The sequence below is a fragment of the Salvelinus alpinus genome, chromosome 8 (genome assembly GCF_045679555.1).
Source record: "Salvelinus alpinus chromosome 8, SLU_Salpinus.1, whole genome shotgun sequence".
NCBI lineage: Eukaryota > Metazoa > Chordata > Actinopteri > Salmoniformes > Salmonidae > Salvelinus > Salvelinus alpinus.
Window position 1 is genome coordinate 67237764 of NC_092093.1, and position 19739 is coordinate 67257502.

The 19739-nt window shown below is 46.9% G+C and overlaps 1 protein-coding gene across 3 annotated transcripts in view; it reads left to right on the plus strand.

Moving 5' to 3' along the window:
• Positions 1-19739, plus strand: part of LOC139583562 (rab effector MyRIP-like) — a 151730-nt gene that overhangs the window by 117650 nt on the left and 14341 nt on the right. For all 3 annotated transcript variants that reach the window (XM_071414780.1, XM_071414781.1, XM_071414782.1), the window contains exons 4-8: positions 2262-2398; positions 13960-14040; positions 14959-15056; positions 15251-15331; positions 15482-15655. In XM_071414780.1, coding sequence (XP_071270881.1) covers positions 2262-2398; positions 13960-14040; positions 14959-15056; positions 15251-15331; positions 15482-15655 — 571 coding nt within the window. The remainder of the gene's footprint in view (positions 1-2261; positions 2399-13959; positions 14041-14958; positions 15057-15250; positions 15332-15481; positions 15656-19739) is intronic.

The following is a 19739-nucleotide window of genomic DNA, read 5'->3' on the forward strand; positions in this document are numbered from 1 at the left end:
TGATGGGCGTGGCCATGGGCGTGGCCTATGGTGCGGTCACTGACCAAACATTTCCTGTTAGCCGCAATGACACACTGTAGCTGTTTTAAAGCACATTCCCTGCGATTCTACACATTTTGCCATGGCTTATGCTTATCTAGAGTATAGACTGCATAGCTGGTTTACGTTTACACCAAAAAAAAGTTCTTCCATCCCGAAAATTATTTTTATATGATTATTATTATCATTTTTTGGGAGGGGGGGGGACTTGGACATAGGCGACATGAAAAAACAGCCCGTCCAAAACTTTTCTATGCAGAAATCATCCCGATATAAAATGAAAAAACAAATTAGGCACAGCACTCAGTGTATGTAGAGTGTGTGTGAGTACGTTTTGTCCGTCATTACGTGAACAGTATGTGACAAGGATTTTTCCATGGTGTGAAAGAAATAGGGCGGGCGGCGGTTTGGGAGAGATTAAACACGAAGTTGGCAGAGATTCACGCAATCCGATGCAACACTGGCGCAAGGCGAGCGCTTCCCTCATGTTTCGTAAACCAGAACACACTCCAACGTAAATTACTGCTTACATAACACACAGACCACAGCAGTCGGGTCAGTATGAGCAGCTAGCGCCCCTTCAAACACACACCGGCTCCAGATCCACACCAAGCCATGGGGAAAAGGATGGGGGCATCCAATCACACACACACAAAACGCACGTACGTGCTCCCGAGTGGTGCAGCGGTCTAAGGCACTGCATCTCAGTGCTAGAGGCGTCACTACAGACCCTGGTTCGATCCCGGGCTGTATCACAACCGGCCGTGATTGGGAGTCCCATAGGGAAGGGTTTGGCCGAGGTAGGCCGTCATTGTATATAAAAATTAGTTCTTAACTGACTTGCCTACTAAATAAAAAATTAAATACGTACTCACACAATACACACACACACACACACAATACACATTCACGCACAGTCAATACACAACACAGTGCATTCGAAAGTTTTCAGACCCCTTGACTTTTCCTACATTTTGTTACGTTACAGCCTTATGCTAATATTGATTAAATCGTTTTTTTCCATCATCAATCTACAAACAATACCGCATAATGACAAAGCAAAAACAGGTTTTTAGAATTTTTTGGGTAAATTTATGAACATTTTATTGAATCCATTTTAGAATGAGGCTGTAACGTAACATGTGGAAAAAGTCAAGGGGTCTGAATACTTTCCGAATGCAGTGTACACACATAGTACCCTCAAATGGCATTGGATCATCGGATTAACAAGGCAATTATTTGCATAGAAGTGCTGGAGAGGGGCTGTGAATGGGACTGTTGACTGCTTGACTGCTTACACGGCTCAGTAAATACAACGCCAGTCGTGGTGGCATAACACCATGGGCTGCATCTCAAATGGCATCCTCTGCTCTATATAGCGCACTTCTTTTGACCAGAGCCCTATAGGTTTCAGAGGAGGCTGGTGGGAGGAGCTATAGGAGGACGGGCTCGTTGTAATGTAAGTAGGGGAAAAGGGTGCCATTTCAGATGCAGCCCATGGACGGGGAACAGGACCGAAGCCAGCTTTCTCTCACTGACTTCTGTTCACAAGGGAAAGAGTTTGTTTCCCAGAGTGTTGTCTGAAAGAGATAAACGGTAGTTATCGCTCTGCCACAGTAATCAGAGGCATCAAATTAAACAGAGTTTTCACGTGACTTTGTTGACGCTGTGCCAAAGTATGACTCGGCCGTGATTAGACACTTTCCTTGGATCCTTTATGCTTTTTCTCCGTCCTCTTTACTGTGCCATGTTTAATTTCACTGACTCTCTCCCTTCTCGCTCTCTCTCCCTTCTCGCTCTCTCTCCCTACTCTCTCTCGCTCTCTCTCCCCTCTCGCTCTCTCTCCCCTCTCGCTCTCTCTCCCCTCTCGCTCTCTCTCCCCTCTCGCTCTCTCTCCCCTCTCGCTCTCTCTCCCCTCTCGCTCTCTCTCCCCTCTCGCTCTCTCTCCCTTCTTGCTCTCTCTCCCTTCTCTCTCTTGCTCTCTTTCGCGCTCTCTCCCTTCTCTCTTTCGCGCTCTCTCCCTTCTCTCTTTCGCGCTCTCTCCCTTCTCACTCTCTCTCATCTCTTTCACTCTCTCTCCCTTCTCTCCCCCTTCTCTCTCTCCCTTCTCTCTCTCTCATCTTTCACTCTCTCTCCCTTCTATATCCCTTCTCTCTCTCCCTTCTCTCTCTCGCTCTATCTCCCTTCTCTCGCTCTCTCTCTCTCTTTCTTCTCTTCTCCAGGATATTGCGGACCCGGTCTCTAGAATGGTACTATAACAACGTGAAGAGCCGCTTCAAGAGGTTCGGCAGTGCCAAGGTTCTGAAGACGCTCTACAGGAATCACATAGTGGAGAGAGGAGGCATTTTGGATCTACCAGGTACATGTAAAAGCCTCCTCGTGGCCTTTCATGACTGCGTCAGTCCAGAGCAAACTCTCTCCCTCTCTCTGTCTTCCTGTGCATAACATTGTCATATCTCTGGAGTTTAAAATATCTATTGAACATTCCACCCCCAAAAAGTATTTTAATTATATGAAGAGTGCCTTGGTCCAGCTTAATTGAATGACCAAATATCTCTCTGGGCTTCTATGGCCCCTGTCTATACTACTGCCTGGCCCATTATGTGTGCTATGTCGGTTAATGCGCATTAACAGCTCTCAGTCATTAACTCAACTACAGGGGGCGAAAGGTCTCGCGTCACATTTCCACTCGCGCACATACAGTAGAGAGAACCACAGTCACGAGGCACAGAACCAATGGCCATCGGATATACACAGCCCCGCTTTCGCTCTAACACCGACTGTCTCACACACACACACACACACACACACACACACACACACACACACACACACACACACACACACACACACATTATCTCTCTTTCGTACGCACACATTATCTCTTTTTCTACCCACACACTCACTCCCTCACCCCCCCTTCCCCCACATACGTCATCTCTCTTTCATACCCAAACACACTCATCATCCACCACCGGCCAGCCTCCTGGACACACAGTAGTTGGTACTAATCCCTGAGGTTTGAGAGGGGTAATCCTTGTGTAATATTAGCAGACAGCTAGCGTTAAGGCTGCTGCTCAGTAAGCCTAATGGGGGAGAGAAGAGAGTGGTCATGCTGCCAGGCCTGGGTGGGGTGGTGGCGATGGGGCGGCAGCTGCTCTGCTGGGTCGTACAATCCCCTCAGTGGCCTGGGCCACTTTGGCCTCTGAATGATTAGTTCCTGCTGTGGGAACAGTGGAGACACGTTTTTATCTGGCCTCATCCTCTCATAATCCAGATGCCATTGTTTCCCCCTACCCTCATCAGCCTGGTCGGTTGGAGTGTATAGGGTTCGGGGATATTACCGTGGTATAGCACAGCGGGTTAAAGGGGCAATCTTGAATTCAAAACAACAACAGCGGTGCGATGGTTTAAAAAAAAAGTTATATACGTCAATAATTAATAGCTCTCTATAAAAGTGTATTTTCAAATGCCAGATTGACCCTTTAAAGGGATGAGGGGATTGAACCGAGGGGTACACCTCCCTGACTTCCAATGCTGATGTGGAACAGGCTGGCGTTGTCAAAAGTGTCCAACATGGCCATTAAGGCTACTATTAGTGGCAGTGCTAATAGTGCTCGTCATGGCAGGAATAGGGCCACTGTATTTTCTTCGCCAGCCTACCGGAACAGCTGCTAGTCATAGCAGTTACAGTACCAGTCAAAAGTTTGGACACAACTACTCATTCCAGGGTTTTTCTTTATTTTGACTGTTTTCTACATTTACTATTTTCTAAACTATGAAATAACCGATATGGAATCATGTAGTTACCAAAAAGGTGTTAAAAAAATATATTTGAGATTCTTCAAAGTAGCCACCCTTTGTCTTGAGGACAGCTTTGCACACTCTTGGCATTCTCTCAACCAGCTTCATGAGGCAGTCACCTGGAATACATTTCAATTAACAGGTGTGCCTTGTTAAAAGATATTTTGTGGAATTTCTTTCCTTAATTCTTTTGAGCCAATCAGTTGTGTTGGTATACAGAAGATAGCCCTATTTGGTAAAAGAGCAAGTCCATATTATGGCAAGAACAGCTCAAATAAGTGCTGTCGCAAAAGCAAGCAAGCGCTAGGATGAAACTGGCTCTCATGAGGACCGCCACAGGAAAGGAAGACCCAGAGTTACCTCTGCTGCAGAGGATAAGTTCATTAGAGCTACCAGCCTCAGAAATTACAGCCCAAATAAATGCTTCTCAGACACATCTCAACACATACATCTCAACATCAACTGTTCAGAAGAGACTGTGTGAATCAGGCCTTTCATGGTCGAATTGCTGCAAAGAAACCACTACTAAAGGACACCAATAATAAGAAGAGACTTGCTTGGGCCAAGACACACAAGCAATGGACATTAGACCGGTGGAAATCTGTCCTTTGTTCTGATGAGTCCAAATTTGAGATTTTTGGTTCCAACCACCGTGTCTTTGTGAAACGCAGAGTAGGTGAACGGATGATCTCAACGTGTGTGGTTCCCACCGTGACTCATGGAGGAGGAGGTGTGATGGTGTGGGGGTGCTTTGCTGGTGACACTGTGATTTATTTAGAATTCAAGGCACACTTTACCAGCAAGGCTACCACAGCATTCTGCAGCGAGTGAAGTAAATGCAGCCAACAAGTGCTCAGCATAAGTGAGAACTACTTCAAGACTGTTGCAAGTTATTCCAGGTGAAGCTGGTTGAGAGAATGCTGTTTTCAAAGCTGTCATCAAGGCAAAGGGTGGCTACTTTGAAGAATCTCAAATATATTTTTGTATATAACACTTTTGGTTGCTACATGATTCCAGATGTGTTATTTCATAGTGTTGATGTCTTCACTTTTGTTCTACAATGTAGAAAATAGTCCAAATAAAGGAAAACCCTTGAATGAGTAGGTGTTTTTGACTGGTACTGTATATCACTGTTTGAAGCATTAGGAGTGTCAAAGCTCCACTACTGTTGTGTTGACTGGTGACTCTTTGTCCCCCTGACTGGTGGCTGTTGGTCCAATCAGTCCCACTGTCTGTGTGTCCCTGTACAGTCCAAAAGGCCCTCCTGTCCCAATCCGTCTTCCCAGCTGTCCCCATCTGATCCCCTATCCTCCCCTTCCCTTTCTCCTCCTCTCACTGCCACTCTTATGTCACACGGGGACAAAATAGGATTAGCTGCTAGCCATTTCAGATGAGCTGAACAGATTATACTGCATGAGAGTCACAAACACGCACCACTGCATCACACCGACGCGTGCGTGTTTGTGGGGCCATGTGTGTTCCTGAGAATGTCCTCCTCCCCATTCTGAGTGTGCTCTCCCTCCTCCTCCTCGTATATTAGATTGAAAGGGGAGAGATTGTAAAGATGTACCCATAATGGGTCAAGGCCATGGTGCTGTGGAACTACTGGATAAAGACATGTTTTTATCTGAGCCAGTGGTGGAAACAAGTACTCAGTTGTCATACTTGAGTAAATGTAAAGATACCTTCATCGAAAATGTGAAAGTGAAAGTCACCCAGTTAAATACTACTCGAGGAAAAGTCTAAAAGTATTTGGTTTTAAATATACTTAAGTATCAAAAGTAAATGGAATTGCTCAAATCTACTTAGGTATCAAAAGTAAAAGTAAATGTATTCGTAATTTCAAATTCCTTATATTATGCAAACCAGACAGCACAATTTCTTGTTTTTTATTTATTTCCGGATAGCCAACACTCTGACATTAATTTGCAAACAAAGCATTTGTGTTTAGTGAGTCCGCCAGATCAGAGGCAGTAGGGATGAACAGTGATGTTCTCTTGATAAGTGTGTGAATTGGGCCATTTTCCTGTCAAAATGTAACAAGTACTTTTGGGTGTCAGGGAAAATGTATGCAGTAAAAAGTACATCATTTTCTTTAGGAATGTAGTGAAGTAAAAGTAGAAGTTGTCAAAAATATAAATAGTAAAGTACAGATGCCCCCCAAAAAACTACTTAAGTAAAAATACTTTAAAGTACTACTTAAATACTTTACACCACTGATCTGAGCCCACAATGTATGAAGGCACGTTTTATTGACATAACAAACTATACCTCGATTGATCTGAAAGTGGGGAGATCTATCTGACTACAGCTGTTGGTTTGAGTTGAGGAGCTTTTGACAAACTAGAGGAAAAGTCAAGCGCCTTCGAAAAAGAGCAGATAGTATTTGAAAGTAATAGATCACTTTCAGCCCACTTGAAAATCACAGGTGAATGAAGGTTAGATTTAACGCCGTTGCCATTTTTAAAGGGATAATTCACCCAAATTACAAAATGATATATTGGTGTCTGTACCCTGTAAGCAGAACAAGACTTTGACTCATGGTTTTGGGGAAAATATTTGGAAAAAGTGAGCATTTGGAAACAGTGAACATAACCAAAGCATTTTTCTGTAAACAATTATTGGAAAAATTACATGTGTCATGCGCAAAGTAGAAGTCCTAACCGACTTGCCAAAACTATAGTTTGTTAACAAGAAATGTGTTTAGTGGTTGAAAATCGAGTTTTAAGGACTCCAACCTAAGTGACTTCAACTGTATTTGTACCTTTCAAGTCCGTCGTATACAGTGAAATTTGAGATCTGTACCAGTGTGACCTACAAGCAGACTTCTGCTGAACTTATATGATGGATGTGGCCCTAGGGACGTGTGTGTGTGTGTGTGTGTGTGTGTGTGTGTGTGTGTGTGTGTGTGTGTGTGTGTGTGTGTGTGTGTGTGTGTGTGTGTGTGTGTGTGTGTGTGTGTGTGTGTGTGTGTGTGTGTGTGTGTGTGTGTGTGTGTGTGTGTGTGTGTGTGTGTGTGTGTGTGCTTCTGTTTCTGCCTGTGTGTGCGAGTGTCCGTTCGTTCGTACATGTGTGCTCGTTATAAACATGGATAAAGGGTTGGTCGGAGCAGCCACACAATGGGTCATGTATAACCCAAAGCATTGGCGAAGAGGTGAAGGGAGTCACATGCAATATGTCAGGGTCTCACTCCAACCACATCTACCCTACTACTCTACACACTCAACCCTAGACCCGTCATCCTAGACTTAAACATTCATCCTAGACCTGTCCATCTATAGAGAATAGGCTATCTGAAAAGATCTATGTTTACCAATTCTCACCAAGGTATATTTTTGTTCAGTATTTATCAAAAGATGTGGAGCGTTTGAGCCGTGTTTGTACACACTATGTGACAGCTACGGGATTGCTTGTTTGGAAATGCAACACGTTGACTCGTGCAATACTTTCACTAAGCAATCAACACACTGTCAAAGAGAGCGCATCATGTTATCCTGCTTGCGTCCCAAATGGCTATTCCGTATGAGGCTCTGGTCTAACGTAGTGCACTAGAGTATATAGGAAATGGGGTGACATTTGGCACGCAGCTCTGACTCACTATCTTTTCACATCCAATCTTTTTCCAAGCTGGTCTGATTTAGTCAGAAGACCATTTAGTGGAGAGAAAAAAAATCAGAATTGGGCTGCCTGTCTAAACACAGCCTAAGAAACAGCCAGTCCTTGTCACCTCTAAAAATCCCACTCTCTGTATTAGAGACTGAGAGGGAACAGCTTGTTCTGTGTCAGGGTATGTTTGCATGTGTCTGTTCGTATGTGTGTCCTAGAGGTCTCTGTTCTCCAGCCTCAGTGTGACCCGGGAATTGTCAAACAGAGCCAGCGCCACACAGTGAAAAGAACAAACTCGACCTAATGCATTCTAGGTTTAATACACCCACACGCGCAAACTGCTATAATGTTTTACAGCAGAAGCAAGTGGGCATCCCTGGGATAGTGGCGCAACGTAAATGTTTATGGAGAACAATGTGATAACATTCACAGAACCACAAGATAACGTTCCCCAATCATTACAACTCAAGTCACATTTTATTTGTTCCATTTGCCGAATACCACTGGTGTCGCAACTGGTGTGGCTGTAGTCTATGGTTTGGGTGACTGGAGTCTTTGGCAATTTTTCGGGCCGTCCTATGACACAGCCTGATATAGAGGTCCTGGATGGCAGGAAAATCGGCCCCGGTGATGTACTGGGCTGTCCGCACCACCCTCTGTAGCGCTTTGCAGTCAAGAGGGTGGTACATTTTCCATTACAAGTGGGGATGCAGCAAGTTAATATGCTCTCAATGGTGCAGCTGAAGAACTTTTTGAGGATCTGAGGGCCCATGCCAAATCTTTTCAGCCTCCTGAAGGGGAAGATGAGTTGTCGTGCCCTCTTCATGACTGTGCTGGTGTGTGTGGACCATGTTAAGTCCTTAGTGATGTGGACCTGAAGGAACTTGAAGCTCTCGACCCGCTCCACAACAGCCCCGTCGTCGATGTGGATGGGGGCGTGCTCTCCCCTCTTTCTCCTATAGTCTACGATCAGCTCCGTGGTCTTACTGACGTCGAGGGAGAGGTTGTTGTGCTGGCACCACACTGCTAAGTCTCTGACCTCCCTTTAGGCTGACTCATCGCCATCGGTAATCAGGCCTACCATCGTCGTGGCGAACTTGATGACGGGTTGGAGTCATGCGTGGCCACGCAGTCGTGGCTGAACAGGGAGTCCCCGAGGGGACGAAGCACACAACCCCGAGGGGCCCTCGTCTTGACGGTCAGCGTGGCGGAGGTGTTGTTGCCTACCCTTACTACCTGGGACCGGCCCGTCAGGATGTCCAGGATCCAGTTGCAGAGGGAGGGTTTCAGTCCCAGGGTCCCTAGCTTAGAGATGAGCTTGTAGGGGACTATGGTGTTGAACGCTGAGCTGTAGTCTCTGAACAGCGTTTTCACATAGTTATTTCCCCTCTTGTCCAGGTGGGAGCGGGCAGTGTTAAGTACAATTACAATTGCGTTGGGGCGGTATGTGAATTAGAGTGGGTCTAGGTGGTCTGAGATGGTGTTGATGTGTGTTATAACCAGCCTTTCAAAGCACTTCATAATTACAGATAGAAATTTAGGCAGGTTACCTTGGAGCTCTTGGGAACAGGGACAATGGTGGTCAGCTTGAAACGTGTTGCGGTTACAGACTGGGACAAGGAGAGATTGAAAATGTCTGTGAGACACTTGCCAGCTGGTCTCCGCATGCTTTGAGTATGTCCCCTGGTATTCTGTCGCCGACCTTGTGATTGTTAACCTGTTTAAACATTTTGCTCACATCGGTCACACAGTCATGCGAAAAATACAGGGGCTTTCGCGCAAGGCACAGTGTTATATTCCTCGAAGCGAGCACAAAAGGCATTTAGCTCATTTGGGAGTTATGCATTGCTGGGACACGCAAGTCTGGGTTTCCCTTTGTAACTCGTTATCATCTGCAAGCCCTGCCACTGGTACTTCCTGTTTGAGTTTTTGTCTGTAAACAAGAAGCAGGATAATGGAGTCATGGTCAGATTTGCTGAAGGGAGGACGAGGGAGTATGTATTTGTATGCGTTTCTGTGGGTGGGATAAATGTGCTCTAGAATATTAGCACCCTTAGTGGTGCAGGAGACGTGTTGGTAGAAGTGAGGTAGGAGGGTTTTAAGTCTCCACCCACCAGAAACACTGCCTCTGGGTGAGCGGTTTCTTGTTTGCTTAAGGCCCCATACAATTTGTTGAGTGCCAGAGTGCTGTTGGCTTGTGGAGGGATGTAGACAGCGGTGATAATTACGGATGAGAACTCTCTTGGTAGATAAAAGGGTCTGCGGCTTACCATGAGGTGTTCTATATCAGGTGAGCAAAAGCTCCAGATTTCCTTCACACCTGAAGCAGCACACCATTTGTTATTTATTTAAAAAAAAACACATTCCACCTCCTTTCGACATCCCCAAAGCCGCGTTCCGATCCAGTCGCTGCATGGAGAATCCACAGAGTACTACTGTACGTGCATAGCGTCATCATCCAGCAACGCTTCAGGAAGACACAGTATTGTAGCTTTTCAAGTCTCTCTGATAGGAGTCTCTCGAATGAAGCTCATCCGTCTTAGTCTCCAGTGACTGGACATTTGCCAATAGAACGGAGGGGAGCGCCATTCGGTTTTCTCTCCACCTCAATTTCACCAGGAATCCACCTCGTCTCCCCCCATCTACGCCTGCAGTGTTTTGGTAGCCCATGGAACAAAGGAATAGGGTCCGGTATGAACAGTGGAACAGCTGAGTCGGTTGAAGTCATATTTGAAGTCGAAATCGAGGTCAGTAGCTTTCGATCGGATGTCCAGAAGTGCTTGGGTATCATATGTGATGATACTATGAACTTTCTGTACAAAAAAGTAAAGAGAAACGTGATTAATTGAAGTCACTATATAGCAAAGTTGGGTTAGAACTCGTAAGATGTCACCCTTCTCCGTCGGCACAATCTTAGGGACTCCAACGTCCCAGACCATCCCACTGGGCAAAGACATCAGATCAACATCCAGCCTCGATTGATATTTTATTGTGTTGTCAACAAACACGAATTCAGTGACGCAACGCTGACGAAACGTGGTCGTTTGGATAAGGTACGGCGACATGATGTGGAAACAATGCTGACTCAACAAATTGTGGTCCCGTGAGAAGTGAGGTCAAACAAACACGGTGGCCGCGTTCCAGGCTGACTACATTGCAGACGCCTGCCAGATCGCACCACGCCCGGACAGGCGTTTAACATTATGAGCTATCCCGACAATATGATTTAGCAATCTGATGCCTGCCTGCACAGTCAGCGGCGTGACACGCAACCATTGCTCCATGCAATGCAGTGGCTACAATGTAGTCGGCCTGAAACGTGACAAATGTCATGACATCAGTTGGTTCGGTGAGCGCCTTGTGGTTGTACTATAGGTACTATACGTATAGCCCTAGCCAACCCAGTGAATCAGTGACTGTTGACCTTGGTTGTCTCTCTCCTGCTTCCTGCTGCTGCCTCTGGTCTTGGAACATTAGTGACTCACACACAGCCCTGTCCTGAAGTGTGTGTGTGTGTGTGTGTGTGTGTGTGTGTGTGTGTGTGTGGCGAAACACGCAATGCCAAACGCTGTCACATCGGTGACATGCGACACCAGGAGTGTATCTGCGATATGTCTGTCAGGACTTGAGTAGTTGTGTGTTTGTGAATGGATTGTGTGTGCATGTTTGTTTGTGTGTGTTTATGCACATTTGTGTTTTTCTGTGTGTGTGTGGTCTGTGTGTCCGTACGTGTGCACGTGCTGGGTTTGTGTGTATGTATGTGTGTGTGTGCTTGTTTGTTTACGGGATGGCATAGTGTAGTGCTACGGTCCCACAGAAGCCTGAGGTGATGTCATGATGTGACCTTAAGTGACTCTGATGTCAAAGACATATTCATCTGTCACTGTCTGTCAGATGTTTGAAGAGGTTTAAGGACACATAAAAACCAACACGCACACACCATTGCAGAGGCGGTGTCGGTGTCAGAACAGAATTAGTAGGTGGAGAACTGAAATCCACCATGCCCATTACATCTCAACCCCTAATGGCACCTGATCTGCAGTGCTCCTGTTGGCCAGTATGTTTCACTACAACATGCAGCAGATGGAGCGGTCAGGTTTACTTTGTCTGTGCATTTCTCATTCATAATCTCTCTCGCTCTCGCTCTCTCTTTTTCTCGCTCTCGCTCTCTCTTTTTCTCTCTCTCGCTCTCTCTTTTTGTCTCTCTCTCCTTTTTCTCTCTCTCTTTTTCTCTTTTTCTCTCTTTCTCTCTGTTGGTGTGTGAGCTGCCATGGTGTAAATGAAGGCCCAGTCATTGCTGAAAGCTGCGTGGTGTGTGTGGGTATGCTGGGAAAGCGTGCGATGGCAGATGCTCTAATATAATTGAAAGCTAGCTGTCTGGACTGCTGCTGGAGGAACTTCACCTTTTAAGTGGAGCTTTACCGACAGGAGTGTCTCTCACACACACACACACACACACACACACACACACACACACACACACACACACACACACACACACACACACACACACACACACAGCCGTCGGCAGGGTAGTCATGGTGATATCGAGTGACTCCCCTCCCGAGCCGTCTGTGGGGAAAAGGTGAGACCGTGGTCAATGAGAAGAAATGAAACAGGAACAGTGAATATAGATCTCTCTCCATCTCTCTGGAATAAACAGACATGAGATGACGTAAGCTTCCTGGTTTGAGGAGGACACGCCCAGTGCAGGTGGGGAGGGGCTCTGTTCGGCGTGAAAGCTTGGGAGGGTCGAAACAATTCAGGAGAGGGTCATGACAGTGCATGCCGTGGCGGGGTGTTGTGTCATGGTTAAATCTGCTGGTTTCACGTGTTCGGTCTGACTGTCTGCCTGGACGGTGAAGCGTCAGTCGGTGGACATGTTCTTGCTGTGAAAGATGACAGACAGGGTCACCTGCAACAATGTCACTGTTGTTACCCAGGGAATCACTCACTTTCACATACATCTAGTTCTCACATCCTCAGAATGTGTGTGTGAATGAGAGAGACGTAGACAAAAAGAGAAGGAAAGTGAGAGAAACGGAAAAGCGTCACTGTGTCAGTAAACAAAATACCACACAGCCTCCGTCTTGTGATCCTGTTTGTTTACAGGGCGTTGTTGTTGCTCCATTACCTTCATTAGGATGCGGTCATCGGCGGCGGTGCCAGTGTATCTCCCCGTCCTACTGCATCCATGATTTCAGGCTTTATTTATGCTGGGTAATATACTGCATGTTGTTGTTGGCTGTCTCTCTCCTTTTAAGTCACAATGAGCAGGCACACACACACACACACACCCTGCATCTAAAACAGAGCAGAGGAGAGCGAGGCCTTGGAGCTGACCTGAAGCGCTCGAGACACATTCAGGAAGCTGACTTAAACCATTACGCTGTGGTGGAGTTGTGGGGCCACGAATCTCACTTATTATCAGAGGGGGGAAAAACAAGCCATCAAATGGACAAACGTATTCCAGAGAGGAGTGGTGGGACGGTCGAAAGATGACAGAAAGAGGAGGAGGAACAGGGGAGGAAGAGGAAGGCCGGGAGGACACAGGACAGTGATGTGGACGAAGATGTCATTGGTGGGAGTTCTTGTCGGATCAAAGAAGAACTGAAAGACTCACCACTCCCTCTAAGCCGGACAGGACTAAAACTGTTCAAACACAAGTCAACCTGTCCTATGCCTGACCAAGCAGAGTCCCACTACAGACAGACAGACCAGCACAAGCAAGTCTGTCTGCTCGCCTTGTCCCAAATGTCACTGCAGTTTCAGCCTCGCTGCACACAGACACTCAGAGGAGTCCTAGTGGCCTGCTGTGACTCCCACTGCTAGGTTCCGAGTGTTTTGTGTCACCGCTGAAGTCGTCACAGCCTCAGCCTCTCTACACACACACACACACACACACACAGTTCAGCCCAGTACTTCAGAGGCACAGGCTGTGGCAGGGTGATCATTTCAGCTGTACCACCGGTGTTCGTCCCAGAGCTGTGGATCTTAGCTGCTAATTGAAGGAAGTCGATTGTTCCCGTGAGAGGACCTAAAATGTCAATGAAAGACCTCCTGGAGAAAACAGATGGCCCTATGGGATACATGTCTGCCAACAAATGGCCCTCTGCAATGGGGTGTGGTTTATGAAGCGATGACACTACACAGGCGAACACACCCCCGGCTCATACACACACACACACACACACACATACACTACAGTACACAACACACGGCTGACAGAATGGGTTCAGGGATGTGTTGAAATGAATTGGGGCAGTGTCGTAGGTTCTCTGCTCTGCTGTTTCCTCCTGTTTCGTATCATTGCTCTCCTCTCCTGATGAGGCTGTGGTTAGGTTCTCTGTGTGAGCCGAGGTTCCTCCCACAGTCCGTAGCTAACCTCTGACCTCTAACTTCTGTGTCTGTCTCCAACTGCAGAAAGCAGTGAGTTGCTCGCTGTTCTCGCTCCTTCTTTTCTCTCTTTCTCTGTGTGTCTCTCTCACTCTGTCTCTGTCTCCCCTGTAGAAAGCAGTGTTCACGACGGAAGCAATGACAACGATGGCAGCGTCTGTGGCAGTGACTCAACCTTCTACAGGCAGAGTGAAGGTACACAACCTGATATAGAACCCAACCAATGATTAATGGTCATACTAGCTATATCTGTTTCATCATACTAGCTTATTGCATATAGCCACAGCATGACACAGCAGTACTGCTGCATGGTCCTCTTGTTCCAGAGGTCTGTGACCCTCCCAGTCGGCCACTGAATCACAGTAATCACAGCAGCACTCCACCACAGCCCTGACATGAGTCACCACAGCCCTGACATGAGTCACCACAGCAGCACTCCACCACAGCCCTGACATGAGTCACCACAGCAGCACTCCACCACAGCCCTGACATGAGTCACCACAGCAGCACTCCACCACAGCCCTGACATGAGTCACCACAGCAGCACTCCACCACAGCCCTGACATGAGTCACCACAGCAGCACTCCACCACAGCCCTGACATGAGTCAACACAGCAGCACTCCACCACAGCCCTGACATGAGCCACCACAGCCCTGACATGAGCCACCACAGCCCTGACATGAGTCACCACAGCCCTGACATGAGTCACCACAGCAGCACAGCCCTGACATGAGTCAACACAGCAGCACTCCACCACAGCCCTGACATGAGTCACCACAGCCCTGACATGAGTCACCACAGCAGCACAGCCCTGACATGAGTCAACACAGCAGCACTCCACCACAGCCCTGACATGAGTCACCACAGCAAATAGACAAGACCATCGTGTGTTTATCTGCCCCTCTAAAACAGACTCCCAAACACAAATGCGCTCACATACAGAGAGAGAGCGAGAGACTCGCGCACACACTCAGACAGCACTAATTGCATTTTCTCTGCAACGGTAATGTTTTGTTTGTCTAGTATACTGTATCTCTAATTAAATCTGCCATTTAGGTAATGACCTCTCCTGAGAGGGCTGTAAGTAAACGTGTTGGTGCGTGTGTTGGCAGGGCACAGCATGGCAGAGACCCTCACGGTTGCCCTGCGCGTTGCTGAGGAGGCCATAGAGGAAGCCATCGCCAACGCAGAGGAATTCAGTGACAGCTTGGTGAGACAACTTCCTCCCTTCTCTTCCTCCCTTCTTTCTCTCCCGATACATCCATCCCTCTCTCTCTCTCTTTCTATCCCTCTCTCCCTGTCTCTTTTGGTTTGGAGACATTGGGATGAGGTTTGGTTTTAGTGCTTGTAGAAAAGCTTGTTTGACAGTAATTCTGACCGGGCTTTGACGTCTCTGTGTTGCAGGAGAAGCAGAATGAGGCTCGCTACCTACGGGACCACAAAGAAGAGCTTATAGAGGAACTGGCCACAACCATCGTACAAAAAGTACATTTTATGTTTGGTGTGACGTTTTTGGTGACATCACATTAGCATTGCCCTCTTTCATTCTGTATCTGTCTCTCTCCTTCTCTCTCCTCCCTCTCCTTCTCTCTCCCCCCTCTCCTTCTCTCTCCCCCCTCTCCTTCTCTCTCCCAGATCATCCAGAGGAGGAAGCATTCCGAGATGCAGACAGAGTATGACTTTGTGTGGCCCCAGAGACCGAGCCAGGGCCAGCCTCAGGGCAGTGAGCTGTCCTCCCCCAGCCAGCACCCTCAGAGCACCCTGGCCCAGGCCAACCAGGCCCACCTCAAGAGCTCCTACTCCCTCTGGGTCAGTCTGGGTGGAAGCCCTCACTACAGGAGGCTACGCTACATTCCCTAACGCTACCCTACGCTACCGTGCACTACATTACGCTACATTACGCTACACACTTTGCTTCTTTGCATTACGCTACGCTACCCTGCACTATATTACAATACGTTACACTACACTGCACTACATTACAATACAGTACACTTTACTACACTACATTACACTAAGCTATGTTACACTGTACTATACTGAACCGCAACACACTACACTACAGTATTCTACAGTACACTAGGCTGCACTACACTACCGTACGCTACCGTACGCTACCGTACGCTACCCTACACTATACTACCCCACACTTCACTGCAATACACTACACTATAGTACGCTACATTACACTACACTTCACTACGTTACACTACCCTACGCAATGCACCTCACTACACAAGACTATACTACTCCACAATAAGCTCCACTATAATACACTACAGTGTATTAAGCTCCACTATAATATACTATACTACACTACACTAAGCTCCACTATAATATACTATACTACACTGCAGTAAGCTCCACTATAATATACTATACTACACTGCAGTAAGCTCCACTATAATATACTATACTACACTGCAGTAAGCTCCACTATAATATACTACACTACACTGCAGTAAGCTCCACTATAATATACTATACTACATGTAACAGTATAACTTTACGGCGTCCCCTCGCCCCGACACGGGCGCGAACCAGGGACCTTCTGCACACATCAACAACTGACACCCACGAAGCGTCGTTACCCATCGCTCCACAAAAGCCGCGGCCCTTGCAGAGCAAGGGGAAACCCTACTTAAGTCTCAGAGCAAGTGACGTAACTGATTGAAATGCTAGTAGCGCGTACCCGATAACTAGCTAGCCATTTCACATCCGTTACACTCACCCCCCTTTCAACCTCCTCCTTTTCCGCAGCAACCAGTGATCCGGGTCAACAGCATCAATGTAACAGTATAACTTTAAACCGTCCCCTCGCCCCAACACGGGCGCGAACCAGGGACCCTCTGCACACATCAACAACAGTCACCCACGAAGCGTCGTTACCCGTCGCTCCACAAAAGCCGCGGCCCTTGCAGAGCAAGGGGAAACCCTACTTAAGTCTCAGAGCAAGTGACGTAACTGATTGAAATGCTAGTAGCGCGTACCCGCTAACTAGCTAGCCATTTCACATCCGTTACATACACTACACTAAGCTCCACTATAATATACTATACTACACTGCAGTAAGCTCCACTATAATATACTATACTACACTGCAGTAAGCTCCACTATAATATACTATACTACACTAAGCTCCACTATAATATACTATACTACACTGCAGTAAGCTCCACTATAATATCCTATACTACAGTAAGCTCCACTATAATATACACTGCTCAAAAAAATAAAGGGAACACTTAAACAACACAATGTAACTCCAAGTCAATCACACTTCTGTGAAATCAAACTGTCCACTTAGGAAGCAACACTGATTGACAATACATTTCACATGCTGTTGTGCAAATGGAATAGACAAAAGGTGGAAATTATAGGCAATTAGCAAGACACCCCCAAAAAAGGAGTGATTCTGCAGGTGGTGACCACAGACCACTTCTCAGTTCCTATGCTTCCTGGCTGATGTTTTGGTCACTTTTGAATGCTGGAGGTGCTCTCACTCTAGTGGTATCATGAGACGGAGTCTACAACCCACACAAGTGGCTCAGGTAGTGCAGTTCATCCAGGATAGCACATCAATGCGAGCTGTGGCAAAAAGGTTTGCTGTGTCTGTCAGCGTAGTGTCCAGAGCATGGAGGCGCTACCAGGAGACAGGCCAGTACATCAGGAGACGTGGAGGAGGCCGTAGGAGGGCAACAACCCAGCAGCAGGACCGCTACCTCCGCCTTTGTGCAAGGAGGTGCACTGCCAGAGCCCTGCAAAATGACCTCCAGCAGGCCACAAATGTGCATGTGTCAGCATATGGTCTCACAAGGGGTCTGAGGATCTCATCTCGGTACCTAATGGCAGTCAGGCTACCTCTGGCGAGCACATGGAGGGCTGTGCGGCCCCACAAAGAAATGCCACCCCACACCATGACTGACCCATCGCCAAACCGGTCATGCTGGAGGATGTTGCAGGCAGCAGAACGTTCTCCACGGCGTCTCCAGACTCTGTCACGTCTGTCACATGTGCTCATGTGCTCAGTGTGAACCTGCTATCATCTGTGAAGAGCACAGGGCGCCAGTGGCGAATTTGCCAATCTTGGTGTTCTCTGGCAAATGCCAAACGTCCTGCACGGTGTTGGGCTGTAAGCACAACCCCCACCTGTGGACGTCGGGCCCTCATACCACCCTCATGGAGTCTGTTTCTGACCGTTTGAGCAGACACATGCACATTTGTGGCCTGCTGGAGGTCATTTTGCAGGGCGCTGGCAGTGCACCTCCTTGCACAAAGGCGGAGGTAGCGGTCCTGCTGCTGGGTTGTTGCCCTCCTACGGCCTCCTCCACGTCTCCTGATGTACTGGCCTGTCTCCTGGTAGCGCCTCCATGCTCTGGACACTACGCTGACAGACACAGCAAACCTTTTTACCACAGCTCGCATTGATGTGCCATCCTGGATGAACTGCACTACCTGAGCCACTTGTGTGGGTTGTAGACTCCGTCTCATGATACCACTAGAGTGAGAGCACCGCCAGCATTCAAAAGTGACCAAAACATCAGCCAGGAAGCATAGGAGCTGAGAAGTGGTCTGTGGTCACCACCTGCAGAATCACTCCTTTTTTGGGGGTGTCTTGCTAATTGCCTATAATTTCCACCTTTTGTCTATTCCATTTGCACAACAGCATGTGAAATGTATTGTCAATCAGTGTTGCTTCCTAAGTGGACAGTTTGATTTCACAGAAGTGTGATTGACTTGGAGTTACATTGTGTTGTTTAAGTGTTCCCTTTATTTTTTTGAGCAGTATACTATACTACACTACACTAAGCTCCACTATAATATACTATACTACACTGCAGTAAGCTCCACTATAATATACTATACTACACTGCAGTAAGCTCCACTATAATATACTATACTACACTGCAGTAAGCTCCACTATAATATACTATACTACACTGCAGTAAGCTCCACTATAATATACTATACTACACTGCAGTAAGCTCCACTATAATATACTATACTACACAGCAGTAAGCTCCACTATAATATACTATACTACACTGCAGTAAGCTCCACTATAATATACTATACTACACTAAGCTCCACTATAATATACTATACTACACTGCAGTAAGCTCCACTATAATATACTATACTAAGATCCACTATAATATACTACACTACACTAAGCTCCAGTATAATATACTATACTACACTACACTAAGCTCCACTATAATATACTATACTACACTGCAGTAAGCTCCACTATAATATACTATACTACACTACAGTAAGCTCCACTATAATATACTACAATACAGTAAGCTCCACTATAATATACTATACTACACTACACTTTTTCCTGACCATTTGACCTGACCCAGGAAAAACTGGGCCCTAAATATAGTCTGTAGCTAGGGCCTGGTCAGGGCACATGGACAGGAAACACTCCTGTGCCTAGTGATGAGATATGAGGACAGACAGGGTTGAGGGCTGGTTGCTACCATAAATGAAAGGCCAACATAAAGTGTTGTTGCGCCACCACGAGCCAGAACAGCTTCAATGCGCCTTGGCATGGATTCTACAAGTGTCTGGAACTCTATTGGAGGGATAAGGACACCATTCTTCCACGAGAAATTCCATCATAAGTTCAATTGTGTTCAATTGTGTTGAGATCTGGTGACGGAGACAGCCATGGTATATGGTTTACATGGTTTTCATGTTCATCAAGCCCTTCAGTGACCCCTCGTGCCCTGTGGATGGGGGCATTGTCATCCTATGCGGGCATGACCCGAAGAATGATGGGATATTAAGTGCTTAATTAACTCAGGAACCACACCTGTGTGGAAGCACCTGCTTTTAATATACTTTCTATCCCTCATTTACTTAAGTGTTTCCATTATATTGG